The sequence below is a fragment of the Peromyscus maniculatus genome, chromosome 7 (genome assembly GCF_049852395.1).
Source record: "Peromyscus maniculatus bairdii isolate BWxNUB_F1_BW_parent chromosome 7, HU_Pman_BW_mat_3.1, whole genome shotgun sequence".
Lineage (NCBI taxonomy): Eukaryota > Metazoa > Chordata > Mammalia > Rodentia > Cricetidae > Peromyscus > Peromyscus maniculatus.
Window position 1 is genome coordinate 113,437,768 of NC_134858.1, and position 22,191 is coordinate 113,459,958.

Consider the following 22,191-nt stretch of genomic DNA (forward strand, 5'->3'; position numbering starts at 1 on the left):
TCCCAGTACTGGGAAGCACACAGATCTTTAATCTCAGGAAGTGACAGCAGGGCGGAGAAAGGTATATAAGGCATGAGGAGACAGGATCTAGAGCAGTTCAGCTGAGATCCATTTGGGTGAGGACTCAGAGGCTTCCAGTCTGAGGAAACAGGATCAGCTGAGGAGCTGGCGAGGTGAGGTTGGGTGTGCCTTGTTCTGCTTCTCTGATCTTTCAGCTTCCACCCCAATATCTAGCTCTGGGTTATTATTATTATTATTATTATTATTATTATTATTATTATTATTACAAGACCATCTAAGGTTCAGACAACACACTCTTCACCTTTATGTGCCTTCAAAATGTTGTGGTTTATAGACATTCTAGACTGAGGGTGCTCCTGTAGTGTCAGAGGTCAGAGGTCATGCTTTCATCTATGAAGGAAATGAAAAGGAAGTGGCATCTGTATGATTCTGCTCTGAAAACAGCCATTAGTGCTTTGACACCCTTGCAGGAAGTCACTGCATGTGACAGAAGCTGCAGAAGGGACAAACAGGAGAAAACTCAAGGTTGTTCTTTGTGAACATGCAAAGACTTCTTTCCTACTCACTCATTTTGGAAATGACTAAAGTAAGTTTATGCCTCCAAACAGAGTATCAAATGTCCTCCAGTGAAGTGTCAGAGGGCTTGACACTTTATCAATGGTCACTTGAGGGAGCCATGCCATTCAAAGAGAATGTTGACCAGAAGGGGCCACAGAAAATGTCACTATCACAACAACTGAAAGAAAGTTGCACAAGGACAGACTTGACCAACCTAGGGCCTGACTGGAGACATAGATGACATGCCACACAGAAAAGCTGCTGTGGCATGTTTTATAGTGTTTTCACATAAATAACAATGCATAAAAATTGATGGTGTAGTAGGGTCCATTCAAAAGGAAAAGCCAAAGTGGTCCAGTAACTTGAAGTGAGAAAAATGCAAGTAGATAAATGTATAAACAGATGGGGAAGGTAGATGCACAGATGATGGGTAGACAGATAGATATGACACATAGCTATAGCAGTGCATACACACCTATATATACACACATATATCTATATTTGTACACACATGGGATATACATACATACATACATACATACATACATACATACAATGATTAGCAGTAACCTGGGGCATGAGAGGTGATCTTGTAGGAATGAAATAGTTCCCTAGAACTGTACAGATAAAGCTAACCTCAGCCCTTCTAGATCTGAGATGGAACATAGGAAAAAGAGGCCACTCCCTCACAAGGCTGAGAAGCAGATTGAGTGTAGCTAAGTTCCCTGAAATGTTGCCTTGGCAAGACTCACCAGAAATCTATGTTATGCTTTCAGAAGGAAGCCATCCTCCTGCAGGGGTGATAGCTTAGAAGTAGCTGCAGACTACTCATGAGATGCATCATTCAAGTCACTGGGGCAAAGTGTCTGGCTGGTGACAACTCCCACCCTCCAAATGTGCCTGGGCAGTATGCCAGGAAGCAGAACTGCCATTTTGTTGTGATGTCCCTAAAGCAGTAACTACTTGCTTCTGGACTCTCAGGGCTGTTGAAATCAATCCAGACTCTTCATGGGACTCATGAAGTGTATGTAGTGAACTGGGAAGAGCCACCTCTTCCTTTAGCATTCCTCCAGCACCCACTGATGACAGCATATAACAGTAGATCTGGCAACATTTACAATAGTTACAGGGCCCACCACCATTACTGTAGAGTACCCAAAATGGGTGGGCTTGGAGGTGAAGGCTAATGCATTTCTAGTTGATGCCAGTGGTACTGGGGTTGGGTGCCTTTGATTTATAGATTAATTCCTAGAAGCAAATACAGCAAACTATTATTTTCTTCCTCTTTCTAATTAGTGTTTGAAAAAAAATGCATTCTTTTTAAATGATGAAAGAATTTAGAAGCTCAGCACAGTCTATCTAGAGGAACTAAATCTATTATAAATCAGGTGCCCACATGTAAATTTTGTAGATTTGTGATAAAGGGGTGTGGAAATTGATCCGAACTGCACAGCAGTTCTTTTGTAAAAACTACTGTATAGTTTAGAGATTTGTAACACTTTTTCTTTGTCAAATCCAATGAGAATGTTAGAAATTTCAAAGATAAAAGGGTGAGTGGATCAGGAAGTTATTGTGGTGAGCTGGAAACATCCCTTGGTTCTCAGTGATGATTTAAAAATCCACCGACAGCAGAACTCCATGTGGTACTAGTCTTGATCTTAAGATAGCGAAGCTGGCTGTTTATTCTTTCTGAAGTACCGCAGACTTCATAGTGGAGTGCTGACAACCCAGGAACTATTAAGAACTGTGAGCATTGGTTACTGGCTACAAACTACATTTGTAGTGAGAAAGTATCAAAGATGTCTCAGTAACTGTTAGTGCTGAGTGTCCAGGGAAGAAAGTGGCTATCATCTGCAATGACTTCTGAGTAAAAGGAGTTGTGTCTCACTTGAGAATCCACCCCATAATATACTCAGTGCTGGTCGAGTACATGTCTTTTGATGGTCTTTGGCATGCTTTGTCTTACATTGTGCTCCAACGAAGACAGAGACTCATCCTGTGACAATGGCTATGTTACACTGTGTGTGTGTGTGTGTGTGTGTGTGTGTGTGTGTGTGTGCATGTGTGTGTGTGTACGTGTGTATGTGTGTGCATATGTGTGTGCACGTGTGTGTATGTGTGCATGTATGTGTGTGTGTGTGCATGTGTGTACTTGTGTGTGCACACCCACATGTGTGTGCTGGGTTTTGAGCCCACCCTTATGTAGAGGAAAGAGAACCTTCTAGATCTAAACTCTGATAAAGTATTGTCAGAAGTCATGAAGAACTACTATGCAAGAGCTTGGCTGTTTTGTAAGTTATACACAGTTGATGATTCTTAAGAGACTAGCATAGAGTTTATAAGTCTTTGTTTAATTGCATTCTAAGATGAATCCTAAGGTAACAAAACAGCATTCTTCTTATTCTACTTTTTTATAATCCTCAGCCTGAATACACCAATGTTTGCTTTTGGTACCTTCCACCAAGTCTCAGAGAGATGGAAGAGGGACCAGAGTTCTGGAAAAAGCTTAGCTTGGTAAGTAATGAGTGGGTTGTGTTTTTCCTTTTGAGGAGATGGATTTGGTACACATGTCTATTGGTTTGTGGATAACTATGTATGTGACTGCCTCTTGAAGACCCAGAGAAGTACCTCAATTTCTGGCACTTCTCTCAGGAGAACCGACTGACATGCCAACAGTTGTAAACTGTGTTTACACCTGATCCATACACCCACATGTTATGTACTTGTAGACTCTCTTAGAAGCCCTGCCTCCCTATGAGCTTCAGAAACTGTGAGCTGGGTTGCAGGATTCATTCACAGCTGTGTGATAAATGGCTGATAACATTACCAGCTCAGTATTCTATTGCCTCACTTGAAAACATGAAAAACCTAAATCAGATACTGTTACTTTGGGGAGGGTGTCTCTGGCTTCTTGTGTTTTTGAAAGAAAGAACTTGAGGTAGGGGGAGAATCTGAGAAGAAATTTATTTAGCTAAGCAAACACTCCAAAGAGAAATTAGACTGGGCTACCCCAAGGTAGTCAGGGGGGGTCCAGGTGATGCTGTGTTGCATATTCCAAAGACAATTTTAATGAATGTTTGTGAGATTAGTGGTATATTCATGGGATGAGGGAACTCTTTGCCCTCCCTCATTGTGATGGACTGGATATCTATCCCCTGTAGACTATCTAGAAAAGTCTACAAAATAAGGTCATATCAGAGCCACAAAGCACATGATGATGTGTGGGAGAATGCCAGGGGCCTTAGGTTCTGATGAAGAGTGAACAAGATAACTGCAGTTTCAAGGGTTTTTAAGCACAAAGGAGCGTGCTGACCATCTAGAGACACCATTGCTAATATCCAACTCCTGTGTTCCTTTGTTACCTCACATCTCATTCTTCACTTACCCTGGCTCAATACCCAGTGAGCAATATTCTGTTCTCCTTACCAGAAAAACCTGTACCACATACCCAAGGGACTTTCAGGAAAAAAAAAAAAAAAAAAAAAAAAAAAAAAAAAAAAAAAAAAAAAGGATCCTGAGTCTGGTTTTTCAACTGAATAAAATGTGCTTGAATGTGTCTTCATGGGGCTTGGGGGACAGCTCAGTGGTAAAGCATGTGCCTATCATTTCCTCGTGGGTTCAAAGCCCTGAGTCACAGACTGAGCACTGGAAACAAATAGATGCCTCCTGTAGCTGCAGAGAGCTGCTGATGTGGAGAAGCCCCTAGCCCCAGGGGCTGCTTCTATTTCATCCATGCTTCTCTTGACCTGGCCCTGCACATAAAATCCTGCCTCTTATCCTGCTTTCCAAGGACCATGAAGTCTCATTAGCCAACATCCTCTCCCTACTCCCAGCTGAAAATTGAAAATTAACTTGGGTGTTTCGGATATATGGCAGGCATGTGAGAATTCATGATGTATTGGTACCTTTAAAACTAGGCCACCCCTCTTCCCTCTGTATCTTTCCTCCCAAGGCAAGCAGAGAAGACTCCATCCCAAGTTCATAAAAGCTCTGGCTTGCAATCCCTTTCCTCCTCTCACTGGAGGAGATACTAATTATTTAAACAGCTCTTGACAGATGATAGGCCTTCAACTTGCCCTTTGAAAGAAAGGAGAAAGACTTGCCAAGCAGGCGGCAGTAAACATTTACTGAGGGCTGGATGTATTAAGCACTAGGGAGACAAATATCAAAAGAACTTGGTCTATGCCCTTGACAAGTTCATGTTCAGGGAGATAGCGAGGAAAGAGACAGACGGGAGTGGTGAGGATGAGCTCTGCTTGCGGCAAAAGCAGAGGGACACACCCCTGCTTCAGTGCGTGACACTGGAGTGCAGCCTTGAACAGCAGAGAGATGCCCGGGGAGGAGACAGCCAGAAAGAAACAGATCTTAAGAAAGTTCAGAGTGTGAAGATCCTAAGAGTCAAGAGAAGGGGGTGTGCCCCAGGTTAGGAAGGGGCAGTGATGGATGTGAGGATGGGGAACAGAGCTGGAGCTTAATTTTCCATAAGCAAATTAAGAGGGAGAAAGCATTTCATTGCCTATGAACTATGACCCTCTGTGGCCTTACCTGATGGCATGACCTCTCAGCTCAGGTCATTTCTCTTATTTATTTATTTATTTATTTATTTATTTATTTATTTATTTATTTATTTATTATTTTTGGTTTTTCGAAACAGGGTTTCTCTGTAGCTTTGCACCTTTCCTGGAACTCGCTTTGGAGACCAGGCTGGCCTCGAACTCACAGAGACCCGCCTGCCTCTGCCTCCCGAGTGCTGGGATTAAAGGCGTGTGCCACCACCGCCTGGCTATTTCTCTTACTTAGTACACATTGATGCCTCATGTACTGTGGCACACTGGTTAGCCAATATATACATATGGTATCTCCTGCCAAGCCTGAGCACAGGAAGAGTGGTGATTAATTTAAATTTTTAACTTGAATGGAGTGATGGTTAATTTTAATGTTTAACTCGAGGGATTAAAGAACACCTCGGCACTGGCAAGGTATACCTTTGGATATCTGTAAGGGCATTTCTAGAAAGATCTACCTGAGCAGGGAAGACCCATTCTAAATATGAACAGCACTGTTCCCTGGGCAAGGGGTGCAGACTGAAGAAAAGAGCCCCAGCATTCATCTCTCTCCAACTCCTGACGGTGGGTGCAATGTGAGCAGCTGCCTCAAGAGCCTGCTGCCATGGCTCCCTCACCACGGTAGACTGTACCCTCAAACTGGGAGCCAACAGAAACCCTCCCTTTCTTAAGTTGCTCTTCGTCCTCGGTTTAGTCACAAGAAGAAAGAGAGTGATTCAGGAGTGTAGATGGATAGAAGTCGGGGTGGCACCCATGTCCTGTCTTGGCCACACTCTCCCCTCTCATTATAGTAGGGTCCCCGGGATTGAGGTCTGTCTGTATTCTGTCACAGAGTGCAAATAGGAAAGGGCTGTGGCAATACATTGCAGATGGTAAATAAGCTGAAGGGAAACGGGACCATACAGGGTGGAATCTGAGTGAGGACTAGAAAGGGGTTTTTCACTTTGATGGGTGGAGACTGAGCTTGTTGGGCACAGCCTGAAGAGAAACTGCTTCAAGTTGAGAAAGATGGTCACAGGCCTGAAGGCCATTGGTTGCTAAGAGAATTGATATGGAATGTGACATTTGTGTCTGACTTGGTGCCACAGCACTGACAGAGATGAAGAGAGCCAGGTGGTTTCCTGGAATGTAGCGTTAGTTTTTGCCGTGTTTCCCCTTTGCTTCTACTCCGAGAAAACCCAAAATCAATCATGGATCTTGTCCTGATTACTGTTTGTTGCTATGAAAAGATACCATGCAGGAGGCCCAACAGAGGGTGAGAGAGACACACGCAACATGCACACACACACAGTGGCACTCACCGGAGGATTTGATCGGGGGGGGGGGGGCGGGGGGGGGAAGGCAAGAAGGGATGCAGAATGCACCTCTGGAGATAAGAGGAGAAGAGAGGAAGAGAGAAGAGAGAGGGAAAGGAGGAAGAGGAGTGGATGAAGACGCAGCCTTGTGGGAAGAGAGAGGGTTTTATAGAGAGTATAGAGACTATAGAGTATAGAGAGTATAGAGAGTATAGAGAGTATATAGAGTATAGAGACTACGCAGCCAGGCAGCGGATGTGAATAGATTATGTAGTGATTTACAGCCTTAGGGCCCTGGGCTGTTTAGGCATCTGCTTGATACTGAGAACTCACGTGTGGCCGTAGGATCCTGGGCTGACTAGTATAGATGCCTGAATGATAACATTATGACCAACTGCATCTTACAGACAAAAGTCCATCAAGGTGAAGAGGTGCAGTAACAAGGGGCCAGAGCAGGAAGCTGAGAGATCACATCTCCGTCTACGCGCAGTAGGCAGAGAGAGAGAGAGAGAGAGAGAGAGAGAGAGAGAGAGAGAGAGAGAGAGAGAGAGAGAGAGAGAGAGAGAGATCATGTCTCCATCCACACAGAGAAAGCTGAGAGAGCAGACTAGACGTGGAGTGAGGGTACAGAGTCTCAAAGCCTGCCCCTAGCAGGCTTCCCCCAGTAAGGCTCTACCTCCTAAAAGTTCAATAACTTCCCCAACTAGGGGCCAGGTGTTCAAATGAATAAGCCTAAAAGGGATATTTCTCATTTCAGACTTCACAGATACATAAGTTAAAATCAGAGAATTCATATACTCTGTGCTTCTCACCTTCACAGGAAATCAAACACACATTAAGACACTCTCTTTTATCCCCAACAATGGCCAACTTTGTTCTGGGGTAATTAATATCCATGAGTGCCTGTCCTTTGCTGCTGGAGCTGGACAGATGGCTCAGTGGTTAAGAGCACTGGCTTTTCTTCCACAGGACTTGCATTCATCTCTATCAGACAACTCATAACTGTAACTCTAGCTCCAGTTCTTACGTCGTCACCTAGTCTCTGCAAGGATTCACATACACATGGCATATACTGACAGAAACACACACACACACACACACACACACACACACACACACACACACACACACAGAAATAGAAATAGAAATGAATTTTTACCAAAGAACAAATGCTTCTTTGCCTTTGAAGTCACCCTTGCCTCTGCCTGGTTTAATATCATGCCTTTTGTCGTGATTGTTTCTGGCTAGTGAAGCGTATGCTGCAGGCAGTTGTCATGGGGCCTCGCGTTCTTAGCTATCCTATTCTCTCTCTCTGCATGCGTGTTTGCAGATGAATTTGGAAAGGGAGAGGTGAGGCATATGTATCTGTTGTTGATCCCTCTGATTTTGTGCTTACTGTAGTGTGAGAGTGTAAGTGCGTGATTTATAATCTGGAGATCACTTAAAGCACACTTGGAATTTATTTCCTCACTTATCTTGGATGGAGAACCACAAACAAATAAATAAGGCGAAAGGGGCTTTTGTTTTTGTTTTCGCTCCTCTGGTCACACTAGCTGGGTGAGCCGCCAAGTCTCAGAACTACGGGTGTGATGGGGCTCATTCGGCAGCTGGAGGGAGAGGGGCTATTGAGAAATGAATCTGGCATATCACAGGGTATGAGTGTGTGTGTGTGTGTGTGTGTGTGTGTGTGTGTGTGAGAGAGAGAGAGAGAGAGAGAGAGAGAGAGAGAGAGAGAGAGAGAGAGAGAGAGAGACAGACAGACAGACAGACAGACAGACAGACAGACAGACATGGGGTGGGGGAGAGAGGGAGGGAGAGAGAGATACAGACACAGAGAGAGGTGGGGAGAGAGGGAGGGAGAGAGGCTATTTCTGAGAACACAGGACTATGGCAGCCATTCAGTGTCACTACGTTCAGTCAGCAGGCTAGGGTGACTTCTGTTCTCAAACGTCCTCTACAGATGTGTCTCCCTCTGACCCCTTTGGGCAGGACTGTATCTCAGGTCTTCACTACTTTCCTACATAGATTGAGTCTATCTTTTTGCCTTCTGGCATCACCTTTCTCTCTCTCCCTCTCTCTCTCTCTCTCTCTCTCTCTCTCTCTCTCTCTCTCTCTCTCTCTCTCTCTCCAGGTTTCTCAGTGTAGTTTTGGTGCCTGTCCTGGATCTCACTCTGTAGACCAGGATGTACTTGAACTCACAGAGATCCACCTGGCTCTGCCTCCTGAATGCTGGGATTAAAGGTGTGCACCACCGCCGCCTGGCCACCTTTCTCTTTCTATTCCTCCCAGCACATTCTCAACTCTAGTCCTGCTGCATTAGCACTGGCCTACTGCAAGACTGGGGGCTACTGCCCATTCTCTGCAGCAGCAGCCATCATCTCCATCAGATCCAATGACCACTGTTCAGAACAAATACTGTTAGTATTCCCTTTGTTTTCTCAAGTGCACGTGATGCTGTAAGGGCTAAACAGAGTCTTATCTGCCATGAAAAGAACAAAATTGTTAATAATTAGATATAAGTTTCATTATATCACACCAATACTTGTGAATGACAGCTTCTGAAGACACCTGGACTCCATAAAATTCCTATCTATGCTCTGAGAAGTACAGTGAGTGTGATCCATACACAAAGGCTATGTAGAACACTACAAATAGGTAATATCTGTCTTGAAAATAATAAGGATGATATAGTATTAGTGGCAACATTCTCAAAAAACAGCACACAAGTTTGTTTAGAAGAAAATGTTTCTTCTCTTGATTTACATGAAGTCAAAAATGCCATCAATTTAAAATGGATGCACGAATTGGTGAGACGGCGTAGTGGGTGAGGGTTATTGGCCAAAACTGATGACGTGGGTTCTATCCGTGGAACCCACAGGGTAGAAAAATAGAACTGATCCCTGAAAGTTGTCCTATGACCGCCACACATACATCATGGTACACACACACACATACACACACACCACATATACACATACACATACCACACACACACTTACTACACCACACCACACCACACACATATACACCACAGCGCGCGCGCGCGCACACACACACACACACACATACATGAATGAATGTAATACAAGATTTTTAATGGTCATGGAGGGCTAAGGAGAAAGCTCTGTCAGTAAACTGATTGTGTGCAAGCATGAGCACCTGCACTGGCTTCCCCAAATGCATGTTAGAACAAAGCCAAAGGTGGTGGCATGCATGTGGCATCCCAGCACTGGAGGAGCAGAGACAGAGGAACCCCTGGGGCTTACAGCCAGGAAGTCTAGAGGGTTCCAGGAGATCAAGAGACCTTGCCAATGACCTTTTCCTTTTTTTTTTTTTTTTTTTTTTTTTTTTGGTTTTTCGAGACAGGGTTTCTCTGTGTAGCTTTGCGCCTTTCCTGGAACTCACTTGGTAGCCCAGGCTGGCCTCGAACTCACAGAGATCCGCCTGGCTCTGCCTCCCGAGTGCTGGGATTAAAGGCGTGCGCCACCACCGCCCGGCTGACCTTTTCCTTTTTTAAAGAAAATAAAATAAAAAGGTTGGACTTGATACCTGGGGTTGTCCTCTGCCCTCCACACATATTCTGACATACATCTGCACACATATGTGATACAAAAATTATATATATATATATATATATATATATATATATATATATGATAGGATAAAAAAGTAGATTATTGAATCTACTTTAAAAATGCAGAAATTATAGGATACAAGGATATATTATTGAATATACTCTGAAAAGAAAAAAGAGGCTTTAGATATGATAAGATAAAAGATAGATTATTGAATCCACTCTGAAAAAAAGATATAAAAATGATAAGATAAAGGGTAGATCATTGAATCTACTCTGAAAAGAAAAAAGGGAGGACTTGGATATGATAAGATAAAAAGGTAGATTATTGAATCTTCTTTTAGAAAGCAACTGTTAATTTTAAATATTTTACATTGGATTGGATTTTTGTATATTGAATATAAATTTTGTATATTGATACAAATTTGAGAATTTTTTTAAACACACTGTACATACATTTCTAATCTTGTTCAAGGTATTGTACCTATACAAATCCTTTAACAATGTAATGCAAATTGCTAGTCCTTGAAAGTTATTATTACCAACTAATTAGGATATAAAGAAATGAAAATTAGTAATTAGTTATTATAATCAAACTTGTGGTCATATTAGGTATATTTTCAAGGTCAAACAGATATATCTTAGATACTGACAGGTTATCTTATATCCACATATATATGAAAATCCTGCTTCACAGACGAGTCTGTCAGATGTGCTAGGCCTGTAGGCCAAAGATGGATGCCCCAACATTGCAGAGGAACCTTGGGGGACTGTCTAGGAAGCCAGCTGTTTCTGTCATTTCTCACATTTTTTTGGAAGTCACTTATTTGCACCTCCTGCTTACTCAGTAAATATTATTTCCTTCTTAGGAAGAGAAGACATCAAAAGACAGTTTTGGGTTGGTAATACAAGTTAGGATAGAATGTGAATTAGGTACAACATTTTGGACTCACCAAAATAGGATAAAATGTAATATTTCCTCTGAATTTGTCAAGTATTAATGAACTAACCATTGTTAATGTAATTCTTGACTGTATATATTGTATATACTTACTGTAGTTATTGTATATAGTTTTTCTTATATAAGTTATAACCTTATTTTATTATTTTAGACAAAAAAGTAAAATGTGGTGATATATTGTATACCCTAATAAAATTTGCCTGAAGAATAGAGAACAGAACAAGCCACTAGATTAAACACAGAAGCCAGGCAGTGGTGACACACGCCTTTAATCCTAGCACTCGGGAGGCAGAGATCAGTCTGGAACTCTGTAAGTTCAAAGCCACCCTGGACTACATGAGATTGATGCAGTCTAGGAGAGAAACAGAGCCAGGCAGTGGTGGCACACACATTTAATCCCAATACTCAGGAGTCATATGCCTTTAATCCTAGCACTTGAGATCTCATACTTTTGCTTGGGAAGTCACATGTCTTTAATCCCAGCACTAAAAAGGAAGTGATATGGTTGGCGGAGAAAGGTTATAAGGCATGAGGAGACAGGAACTAGAAGCCTTTTAGCTGAGGAAGCTCATTTAGCTAGAGACCTATTGGCTGAGGCTTTTCAGGCTGAGGAGTCCTAGAGGTAAGAGGTGGCTTGTTCCTTTGTCTCTCTGATCTTTCAACATTCACCCCAATATTCTGACTCTGAGTTTTTGTTAAAAGACCATTTAGGACTTCATGTTATACCTATGTGTACCCACATGCCATTTTGAATGTTGCTGCTTGAGATTAAGCATCAGCTGAGTCCCTGGGATTTTTGTTTGCTTGTTTTTACTCTGTGTGTGTGGGTGGGTAGGGGGTATGTGCATGTGCATGTACATGCCAGAACTTGTATATCAGATGTCTTCCTCTGTCACTCTCCATCTAATTTTTTGATACAGGACTCCTCACTAAACCCAGTTAGGATAGGCAGCATATTCTGAGTCCATGTCGTCCTACCTATACCTCCCCAGTGCTAGGATTCTAGGCACCTGTCATCACACTGGATTTTTCATGTGGTTTCTGGCATACTAAACTCAGCTCCTCATGCTTGCAAGGCCAGCACGTCAATGGCTGGGCCATGTCCCCAGTCCATTCTCTAAGCTTCTTGTGGGCACATTAATTTGCTCTTTTACTGGAGTGACATAAGATACATGAAAACCTTAATTTTGCATACATCTTATCAATTTCAACCTTTAAAATGTTCCCTTAAAATTGTAACAGAATTGTGAGGAATGAAAATATACTCAAGGTTCACAGCTATTCAAAATAACAACATACTAAGAAGGAACTAAATAGCCAACTCTAAGGAACTAGTTAAATTTCAGTATATAACTTATAGGTAAATTTAATGTTCAGACAATTAAAATATATCATTAATTAGGAAAAAACAATTTACAAATCAACTATGGCATACCAATTTTGAAAAATTATGTTCATATATAGTGATCTCTCTCTATATATATATACATATTTATGTATTTGTGTATACATATATATGTATTTATGTATGTATGTAGAGGGGGCAGAGATTTGACTGGTTTATTCTCCCCTTGCTATGAAAAAAATACCTGACAGGAAGCAGTTTAAGGGAGGAAGGTTTGATTTGGGCTTACAGTTCAAGAGAATATATTCTATTATGGTAAAGGGGTCAATGGCCGCAGGAATGGAGGGCAGATGGTCACATTTGTATCCACAGGACAAGGGGCAGCTGTTCACATTGTAGCCATAGAAACATGGGCAGCTGGTCACATTGTATCCACAGGAACAAGGGCAGCTAGTTATACTGTATCCACAGTCAAGGTGGTCACTTTCCTTCTCCTTTTTGAGCAGTCTAGAATCCTATCTAGACCATGGGATGATACCACCTTTCCACCTCAATTAATCTAATCTAAAAAATTCTTCATAGAGGTGCCTAGAGATTTCTTTCCATGGTAATTCTAAACCCATCAAGTTGACAATGGAGATTGACCATCACGGATATTAAGTGTGTATAAAATCATGTGTGTGTGCTTGATTAAGGACAGGTAGGAGAAGCCCAGTTCTGCCTACAGTAAGTTTATTAATTGTGTGTTCATTAGGAGCTGCCCCAGAATGACCAGTTGAAGACAGGCAACTGGGAATAGGCTATAAAGACAAAGGAGAAACAGGCCCCTTGCCTCATCCTTGACATTCTAATGAAAATTTCTTTTTCTGTGGACATGTCATTTACAAAGTCTGTGTCCCATCAACAAAATCCTAATATCTTGCAAGAACTTAACACACCTTCCTTTGCGCTCCTGTGTGGTCACAACAACCTGCTCTGATTTGCTGACCATGTCTGGCAATGTCCCTTCTTTTCAGTCATTGAAGAATTAGTTTTTTCTAGGCTCTCCTTGACACATTTGTTGTTTTATTGCTTAGTTGTGGATATAATTTGACAGATGACTCTGGATGTCCTTAGAAAGAATCCATGTTGCCTCAACAGACTTTCAATAAGCAGCCCTTCAAGAGGAGGATGCATGAGCTGGGCAGCCCCACAGATGTTCAAACAGGCTTCTTCTTAGTGCTGTAGGCAGGTTTTCAAGGGTCCTTGGCATGCCCTGTTCAGGTCCTCACTGTGCCTTCACACTTCAAGCATTGAGACTCCATTCTCCAATCTGCCAGTGGCATTTTACTGACCGTCTTCTGGTTGCTTTAATGTATTCTTGTGTGCACACATGCACACATGTGCAAGTGTACATGTATTCAAGAGAACTTGCACATCTCCTAGTTTTGGGAATTCTGGTTCTGATTTTCCTGTGAAATGCTCTGTAATAATGGAATACCCAGCTACTGTGTTTTGAATTGTGAACTAAAGACAGAACAGGTATTTTTGTTTGTTTGTTTCTTTCTTTCTTTCTTATTTATTTATTTTACGTGTATTGGTGCTTTGTTTGCATTTATTTCTGTGCATTACCAAGTGCCCACAGTGCATGGTGCCCAATGGAAGCCAGGAGGGGGCATTGGATGCCCAGGAACTAGAATTACAGATAGTTGTGAGACAATATATGGGTGCTGCAAACCAATCCTGGGTCCTCTGCAAGAACAGCCAGTGCTCTTAACTGCTAAGATATCTCTCCAGCCCCATGTTCTATTTACTTTTAATAATTTAAAAAACTAGATCCTTTTGAAAATCTTGTGGTACACAACTGATTGTGTATTCTTGAAAAATTTCAGTTTTAGGAGGTGCCAAGGTTAAACTTGCTTTATGTTTTTCATTTAAGGAGAATCTTTAATGTGTGTAGACACCGATTTTATTTACTATTTTATTTGGGTATATCTTTGTGTTTGTGTGTGTTCACAGAGGAGGGGCTAGATGCACATATACATGGTGTATGTGTGGAGACAAGAGATCAACCACTGTTATCTTTCTTAGTAGCGCCTCGCCTTGGTTTGTTAAGACAGGGACTCTTCACTGACCTGAGCCTTGCCAGTAAACTGAGCTGATTGGCCAACAAGTCTCAGGAATCCACCTGTCTGACTCCATCTCCCTCGGACCAGGATGGGTTATAATCATGCACCACCACATTGTCTGACTCCATCTCCCTGGTACCAGGAGGGGTTATAATCATGCACCACCACGCTCAATATTTTCACTTGGGACCTAGGGGACCAAACTCAGGTCTTCATGTTTGCATAACAAACACTTTACCCACTGAACTATCTTCCCAGTGTGTGTGTGTGTGTGTGTGTGTGTGTGTGTGTGTGTGTGTGTGTGTGATGTGTGGAGTGTGTAAACGTGTGTTATGTGTGGTGTGTGTGTGGTATGTAATTGTGTGTGTTATGTGTGCAGTGTGTGTGTGAGAGGGTATCAGTGTTTGCTGTGTGTGTTTTGTGTGTAGGATGTGTAAGTGTGTGTTACGTGTGTGGTGTATGTATATGTGGGGTGTACGTGTGTGTTTTGTGTGTGTGTGTGTGTGTGTGTGTGTGTGTGTGTGTGTGTGTGTGTGTGTATGCACATCAATCCCAGGATTCCTTGTATGCTAAGCAAATACCAATGAGCTACATCCCCAGTTCTTGAATCTTGGAATCCTCATATCCACTTTTACTTTACTATTCCTACAATGATTCTGTTTTCTGTTCCTTCAAGGAGGCTCATGTGATGGTCAGTCCTAACCCACCATGCAGCTCTGGGGATGCCTATGAAATCCACAAAGAAGAAAAAACGTCCCCATGTCCCTACTAGACCTACAAACCAGTTGTAGAGGTGGGCTGTGTCAGGGCTGCAGACTTGGGTCCAGACTGACCGTGCAGTTGGGATGCCTGGATGCATCTTGTCACTGATTTTCCTTATTTCCCCATCCCCTGGATGGCATGGGAACTCCAGGCTCCTCGCTACTCCTAAGGCTTTCATACCCTGAAGACTTTCTCTTTTCCTGGGTATTTCCAAGTCCAAGGTAAACTTGTGAAGCTACTTAGAGCAGGGAGTCCGGAAGCAGCCCCAGAAGAGGTAGGGCTGCAGGGGGCAAGCACTGGAGAGGGAGAAGTCATCTTAAGTCCTAGAATGGACTATAGCCTGTGAGGCCTATGAAGGACCCCTAGGTTCCATGGGAACCATAGTCATTAGTGAGGATGGACTTTCTGCCTGGCCTTTTAAAACGGTGGCATGACTTGATTTAGAGGAAATAAAGTGTTGTGACATTTCTTGAGCACTTGAGTTTACAGGACAACATCCATACCCACAACACAGCCATTAAGGAAATTGCACTGGACACGATGAGGAATTTATTGTTGCAGAATAAAGAATGAACCCTGGGCTAAAGAAAAAAAAGTTTCCCCAATTATCTTTGAAGCTCTTTTGCCAGTACCAAAGCTGCCCCCTGCTGGCGGCTCTGATCATCGCTTTTTTCCTGGATGGGAATGGACACTCAGATGTCAATGCAGCCCTGTGGAAAGAATGTACAGCATTTGAGGGTAGCAGCCATCAGGACTACCCAGCGAGGCAGTGGATAGAATTCTCGAAGGATCCACCTGCTCCTTCACTTCCCTTTAAATGCACATTTGTGCCTCTGTGATCCACTGGACTCAAAGAAAGCCATGCCCTTGTCTCCCTTCCTCATTTGCTTTTAGGGCTGCACCCCTACGCAGGACCCTTCTCCAGCCTGCTCTCTGCTGCTGCTGTCCTAACCCCAGTTCCTATCTTCTCTCTCTTCTCCTCTTTCACAATTCCTCTCCTTTCCCTGTCTCATACATTGTTCACCAAAACTAAGAGACATGTCCAGACTTGGACAAAATGTAGATGGTGACGTGATTTTCTTTTCCTGATGAGTCCCCCTCAAGTGCCTTCACTACCAGTCCATCTGTCTGTCTGTCTGTCTATCATCTATCTATATCTCTCCATCCTATCAGATGGAACTGTAGAATGAAAAGGCACACACACTTCTTAACAGTGTGCTATAGTCTATAAAACCCACAGATAGAGCTGACAACTCCCCATAGGTGTGATAAGTGTGGTGCTTGGGTGCCTTGAGTATTTTGCCACTGCAAACAACAATTGATGGACATCTTCATGTTGGCATCCACTTTTGTTCCTTCCTTCCTTCCTTTCTTTCTTTTTTCTTTTTTGGGGTCAGGGTATCACTATGTGGATGGAATCACATGGAGATCTCTATGTAGTCCATGCTAGCCCCAGACTCAGAGATCCACCTGCCTCTGCCTCCTGAGTGCTGAGATGAAAGGGGTGAGCCACCACTTTTTTCCTTTGAGTCTGGGTCTCATGGGCCTCAGTTGGCTTCATGGACAATGGACTTCTGAGCTTTCTGCTTCTCCATCTTCCAGGTACCAGAGTTATAGTTGTGGCTATATCCAACCTATGCAGTACTGTGCATCAAACCCAAGGCCTTGTACATGTGATGAGAGTACTCTACCGAATAAGCTGCATCCCAGCCTTGAGTTCTGGAATACTCAGATCCACTTTTAATTTTTTTACTACTTCCACAGTACAGTGCTGCCCCCAATGCAGCTGCTGACTGGAATTTGTGTGGCTTTTTTTTTTTTTTTTTTGAGAAAAGGTTTCTCCATGTAGTTTTGATGCCTGTCCTGGATCTCGCTCTGTAGACCAGGCTGGATTTGAACTCACAGAGCTCTGTCTGGCTCTGCCTCCTGAGTTCTGGGATTAAAGGCGTGTGCCACTGGCTTTTGAGCCTGGTTGTGCCTATGCATTGTGAATTATTCTAAGATTTTTTTAATTTTAAATTGTGTGGGTGAATATGCAATAGCGAGAATTGAATCCTCTGGAGCTGAAGTTAAGGGAGTTGTGAGCTGCCAGACATAGACATAGGGAACCAAACTCAGGTCCTCTGCAAGAGCAATGTGTGTTCTTGACCACTAAGCCTTACCTATAGCCCCGGTGCAATTAATCTTTCATAAGTTTGGACCCATTTGCAATTCTGAAAGTCAAAAGAGAGTACACAGCCTTCCGCATAGCTGAGGCCTCACTGGATATCACTGGTGGACAGTGGAGGGACAGTGGTGGACTTAGAGGGGGAAGTGGTGCTGTCTTGGGTCTGCCCTACTGCATATTGTATTAATTCTTGGCAGCCAAATGGTTTTCTTGTCCCCCCTCTTGATGGATTGTATCTTTCTATGTATTTAGCTTTCTCATATTTTACATATTTGTATTTTGAAATCAGATATTTCCTGATAAATTTGAATGAGGGTGTACATAGCTTGGGTATGAGAACACTGCTTGTCACCTGGCATGCAAATATTGCCCTCATCACAATGCCTTTTTTATTTTAGTCTTGTTGGATTTTTCTCCCTGTACAGAAGTCTTGAATTTTTTATGTATTCAAATCTGTCAGTCTTTTTCCTCATGATTTATTCCAAGGCTTCAAAGCTGAAGTTACTGTTGTTTCATGAACCTGATAAATATTCTAATCCATCTCCTGCTGACTTCCCATCAGTCAATATTCTGTGTTTAAGTCCTTCATCAATGTGGAGGGTACTTTTGTATACAGAGTAAAATATTAATTCAATCTAATTATTTCCCCCAAATTAGTGCACTGATATTCCAATTCAATTTATTAGATAATTCTTCCCACAAATATCATTAGCCAAGTTGGTGTTTTCTGTGTATTATGTTTTTAAGAAATACTTGATTCTATTTCTAGGTACCCCAGTCCATTCTAGAGATTTGTGTTTCTGGTTTTGGGGTCAGGAACCATTGGTGTTTGAAGGATGTTGCTTTATCATATAATCTGTAACCAGTCCAAACTATCTTTTTGTTGTTGTAAAGTGGGTTATTGAAATACAATGTTTTAATATTTTAAAATTAGTTTTATTCATTTTATTTTGTGTGTATTTTTCCCAAAAGTATCTATGTGCACTGCGTGTGCCTGGTGCAGGTCAGAAGAGGGCAATGAATCATCTAGAACTGGAGATGTGGATGTTTGTGAATCACCTTGTGGCTGCTGGGAATCAAACCCATCTCCACTGCAAGAACAACACTTGCTATTAACCACTGAGTCACCTCTCCAGCCCCATGAAAGGTGTTTTTAATTTTTGCATATGTATTTTAGAACTTTAAAAGGTTTTCTTGTCTTTTTTAAAAGGAAACTTTGTTAAGAATTTTAGCAGAGTTTAAGTTACAGGCTCTAGAGATGAATGGATGTCCCAGAACCTCTGCCATTCACTGGCTGTGATCCTGCATGGCCTGGGCAGTTACTAAGCATTTCTTTATCCACATGGTTTCATCGAGAATATGGCAAAAGTGGTGGCTGGAGAGATGCTCAGCGGTAACAGAGTTAGATGCCCTCTCTGAGGACGAGAGTCCAGTTCCCTGCACCCATGTTAGGTGGCATGACTGCCTATAATTCAGCTGCAAAGGCTCCAGTTCCCTCTTTTGGCCTCTGCAGGCAACTGCACTCACATGCACAAACTCAAATCCACTCACATATACACATAATAAAAACAAAAAGTAATATCTTATAAAAAAAAAAACTTGAGGAAATTAAGCTGGTCACGATATTACACTCCTGGAATCCCGGTACTCTAGATTTGGAGGACTATGAGACCAGCCTTGAATATATATGATTTCAAGGTCAACCTAGGCTGAATGCAACTCCTGTATCAAAAATCAACCAAACAAGAGTGTGAAGGAAGGTCTTGGGGGATGCTTCAGTCAGTAAAGTACTTGGCATGCAGGCCTGGGAACTTCAGGTTGATTCCCAGAAGCCATACAAAGAAGAAGCCAGACATGACCATGACAGCATATGCTCACAAATTGAAAAGTGAAGAGAGGCAGATCTTGGTGCTCAGTAACCTGACAGCCTCCCCCAACCAGTGACTTTCAGGCCAGCGAGAGACACTGTCTCAAAAAACACGCTAGAGTTAGAGATCTCTATCAGTGGATAAAGCACTTGCTATGTAAACAGAATTGGTCTTCTCACCAACCAATAAAATCAGGCAGATGTGGCAGCTTGACTATAACCCCCCAACTCAAGGGGCAAAAGTAGAGGATCCACTGGCTAGCTAAACCAGCCAAATTGGTAAGCTTTGGGTTTGAGAGACTCTGTCTCAGTAAATCTGGTAGGAGTGATCAGGAACGCTGTCTGCCACCAGCCTCTGGCCACGTCCTGTGTACAGACATATGCATCTGTACACATATGAACATGCCTACACACGAACATTTTAAAAACAAAAATCAAGATTGACAGGGCTTGATGAATGACGATGAAGGTATTCGTCTGGGCTTTATATGCATGCATAGACACATGCATACACATCCCCATACATACACACAATAATAATAATAGTAAACACATTTATCTAAGCATGGTGATACATACCTTTAATCCCAGAACTTGGGAGGCAGAGGCAGGTGACCTCTGTGAGTTTGATGCCAGCCTGGTTTATATAGGCAGTTTCAGGACAGCTGGGGCTACATATAAGACCCCTATCTCAAAAACTAAACATCAAATACTGTCCATGTACTTGGACCCTTGCCCTAATCATGTAATTTCATTAATAAAAGCTCATCAGGAGGCTTAGGAAAACTATCATTATGGTCTGTGCTTTTATGAACAATGTAAAAGATGAAGACCACATTGAATGGCTCTTCATCAGACTTAGGAAAGAGCTGGCTGTGGTGGCTGTCCTGCAGTTTTCATTTGGTTTCACTGTTATAGTATAAGTATAGTCTCACAGAAATGTTGCAAAACTGGGCTCTGATTTGTTTTAGCCTAAACACTAGACTCCATCAAATCATGTCTTAGAAATGACTTCCTGTGGTTTATCCCCTTACGTTCTGGGCAGAGAAAATGCCTTGGATTTGTAATCACATGCTGTAACTCTATTGAGAGGATGTTTGCTTTCATATTCTTGGTCATTATTTGAGAGAGATAAACTCTGAACATTTCTCAGGCAGGTCTTCTTTTCGTGCTGGGAATTGAACTTAGAACCTTACCAGGTCAGCACTCTACTACATTTCTAGCCCCCAAGCAATTCATTTTTAATTCAAATTTTGGTACAAAGACTAACATCAAATTACTTTAATGATTGATTAAAGATTAATATATTTCTAATTAAATGCAAACTAATTTACATTTAATATATAAATTGAAAGATGTATCATATTTATAAACATTTATTATAGTAAAATTTTCTACACTCTTTAGCATAAAATGTTTAGTGAATATGCTTTAAATCCTGTAATCCATACTCAGAAGTTTAAAGCTTAGCTAGGAATAGCCTTTGAAATGTTTGTTCTTTTGGTTACAAAGATAAAAAAATCAACAAGAAGGTGATTTCTCCTGTCCACATTTTTATTATTTTTGTATTTTCTTATTCCTTTAGACTTCTTAATATCATAATTGAAAATTGATTAAAAAATAAATACTTTCACAATTACAGGACATTTATACATGCCTGTGTATATGTGTAATCATATACAATTATACACAAATTTGAATATATGTGCACATACTCATAGACATAGATACCTTTTTATGAGGAGATAGAAAGTCTATTGAGTAAAATGTGTTTATAGGCTTGCAAAAGTCTTTTTAAATGTCCAGTGTGTGATTTAGGGGGAGGGAGTGTTAGCTTTTCACACTGTAGAATTCAGGTATGTTTCATCTGAATTTTTTTTCATATAGTATAAAAGTTTCAGAAAAATCACCTGAGAACTTGGAACACATGTTGAAGGACTAGGAAAGGAATCTGTATTCAGAGTGTGTTCTCTTCTCTATGACTGTTCATCTTAATTTGACTGGGTCTGGAGTCACCTGGGAGACACACCTCTGGGCAGATCTGTCTGTGTGGGTCTTTAATGAAGGGGGAAGGTGCATCCTAAATGCTGTCAGCACTACCTTGAAGCTGGGTCTGAACTGAGTAAAAGGGGGAAAATGAGCCAAGTAGCAGCAAGCATCTCTCTCCATGTCAACGCAGTGTGACCACCCTCTTGTCCTGCCATCATGCTCCCCCCAACAATGGACAGCACCCTCTTGTCTGCCGCCATGCTCCTCCCCTACAATGATGGACAGCACCCTCAAACTGTGAACCCAGATAAATCTTCCCTCATCAGCTGTTTAGTCACAGCCAGAAGGACAGTGACTGATGACACCTCCTTTACCTGCCTAGATTACTGCTGCAGCCCATGTCACCCGGGTCTACTGGTGTCCAAAGGTGCCTCTCTCTACACAACCAGAAGGTCTTTAGACACGTGACTGGAGCCACTTTTCTAAAGACCTGCCATGCCTTTCTGTAGAGTGCAGGCCAGTGAGGAGGACAGTTGAGACATTTAGGGCCTTTACTACCTCTGGAAGCCATGCTTTCATGGTCTTTGCCTGTGAGATTCCCCTGGGGCACCCAGATGTGTGGACAGGATCTGAGTAGTTTCCTTAGGGCTCAGTGCTGGGAGCCTCCTTTTCTTAGGCCCTCACTCCTCCTACAATCTTATTTTCCCTGTATCTACATATGTAGAAAATAAAGTCACACATACGCACACGTATGTAAGCTTCATGTTGTGCAGTATGGAGCATATGACATGTTTTTGAACAGTACCATTTCTGCATTGTTTTGCAAGACATTAATCACAGTTTCACCCTCATGAGTGGTAGTTCTGGGTGCCAGGCAGGGCTGTGAGTATGGAATAGTGTCTTGTGTAATCTTTTAGCTGAAATAAGTTATCTCTTGGTCCACTCCTCCACACCCCATGTGAAGCTCCTCCCAGCCCTT

The 22,191-nt window shown here is 42.2% G+C and overlaps 1 protein-coding gene across 2 annotated transcripts in view; it reads left to right on the plus strand.

Annotated features, from left to right (window-relative positions):
- Gadl1 (glutamate decarboxylase like 1) overlaps positions 1-22,191 on the plus strand; it is a 175,793-nt gene that overhangs the window by 121,077 nt on the left and 32,525 nt on the right. For both annotated transcript variants that reach the window (XM_042281898.2, XM_006970253.4), the window contains exon 14: positions 3,004-3,093. In XM_042281898.2, coding sequence (XP_042137832.1) covers positions 3,004-3,093 — 90 coding nt within the window. The remainder of the gene's footprint in view (positions 1-3,003; positions 3,094-22,191) is intronic.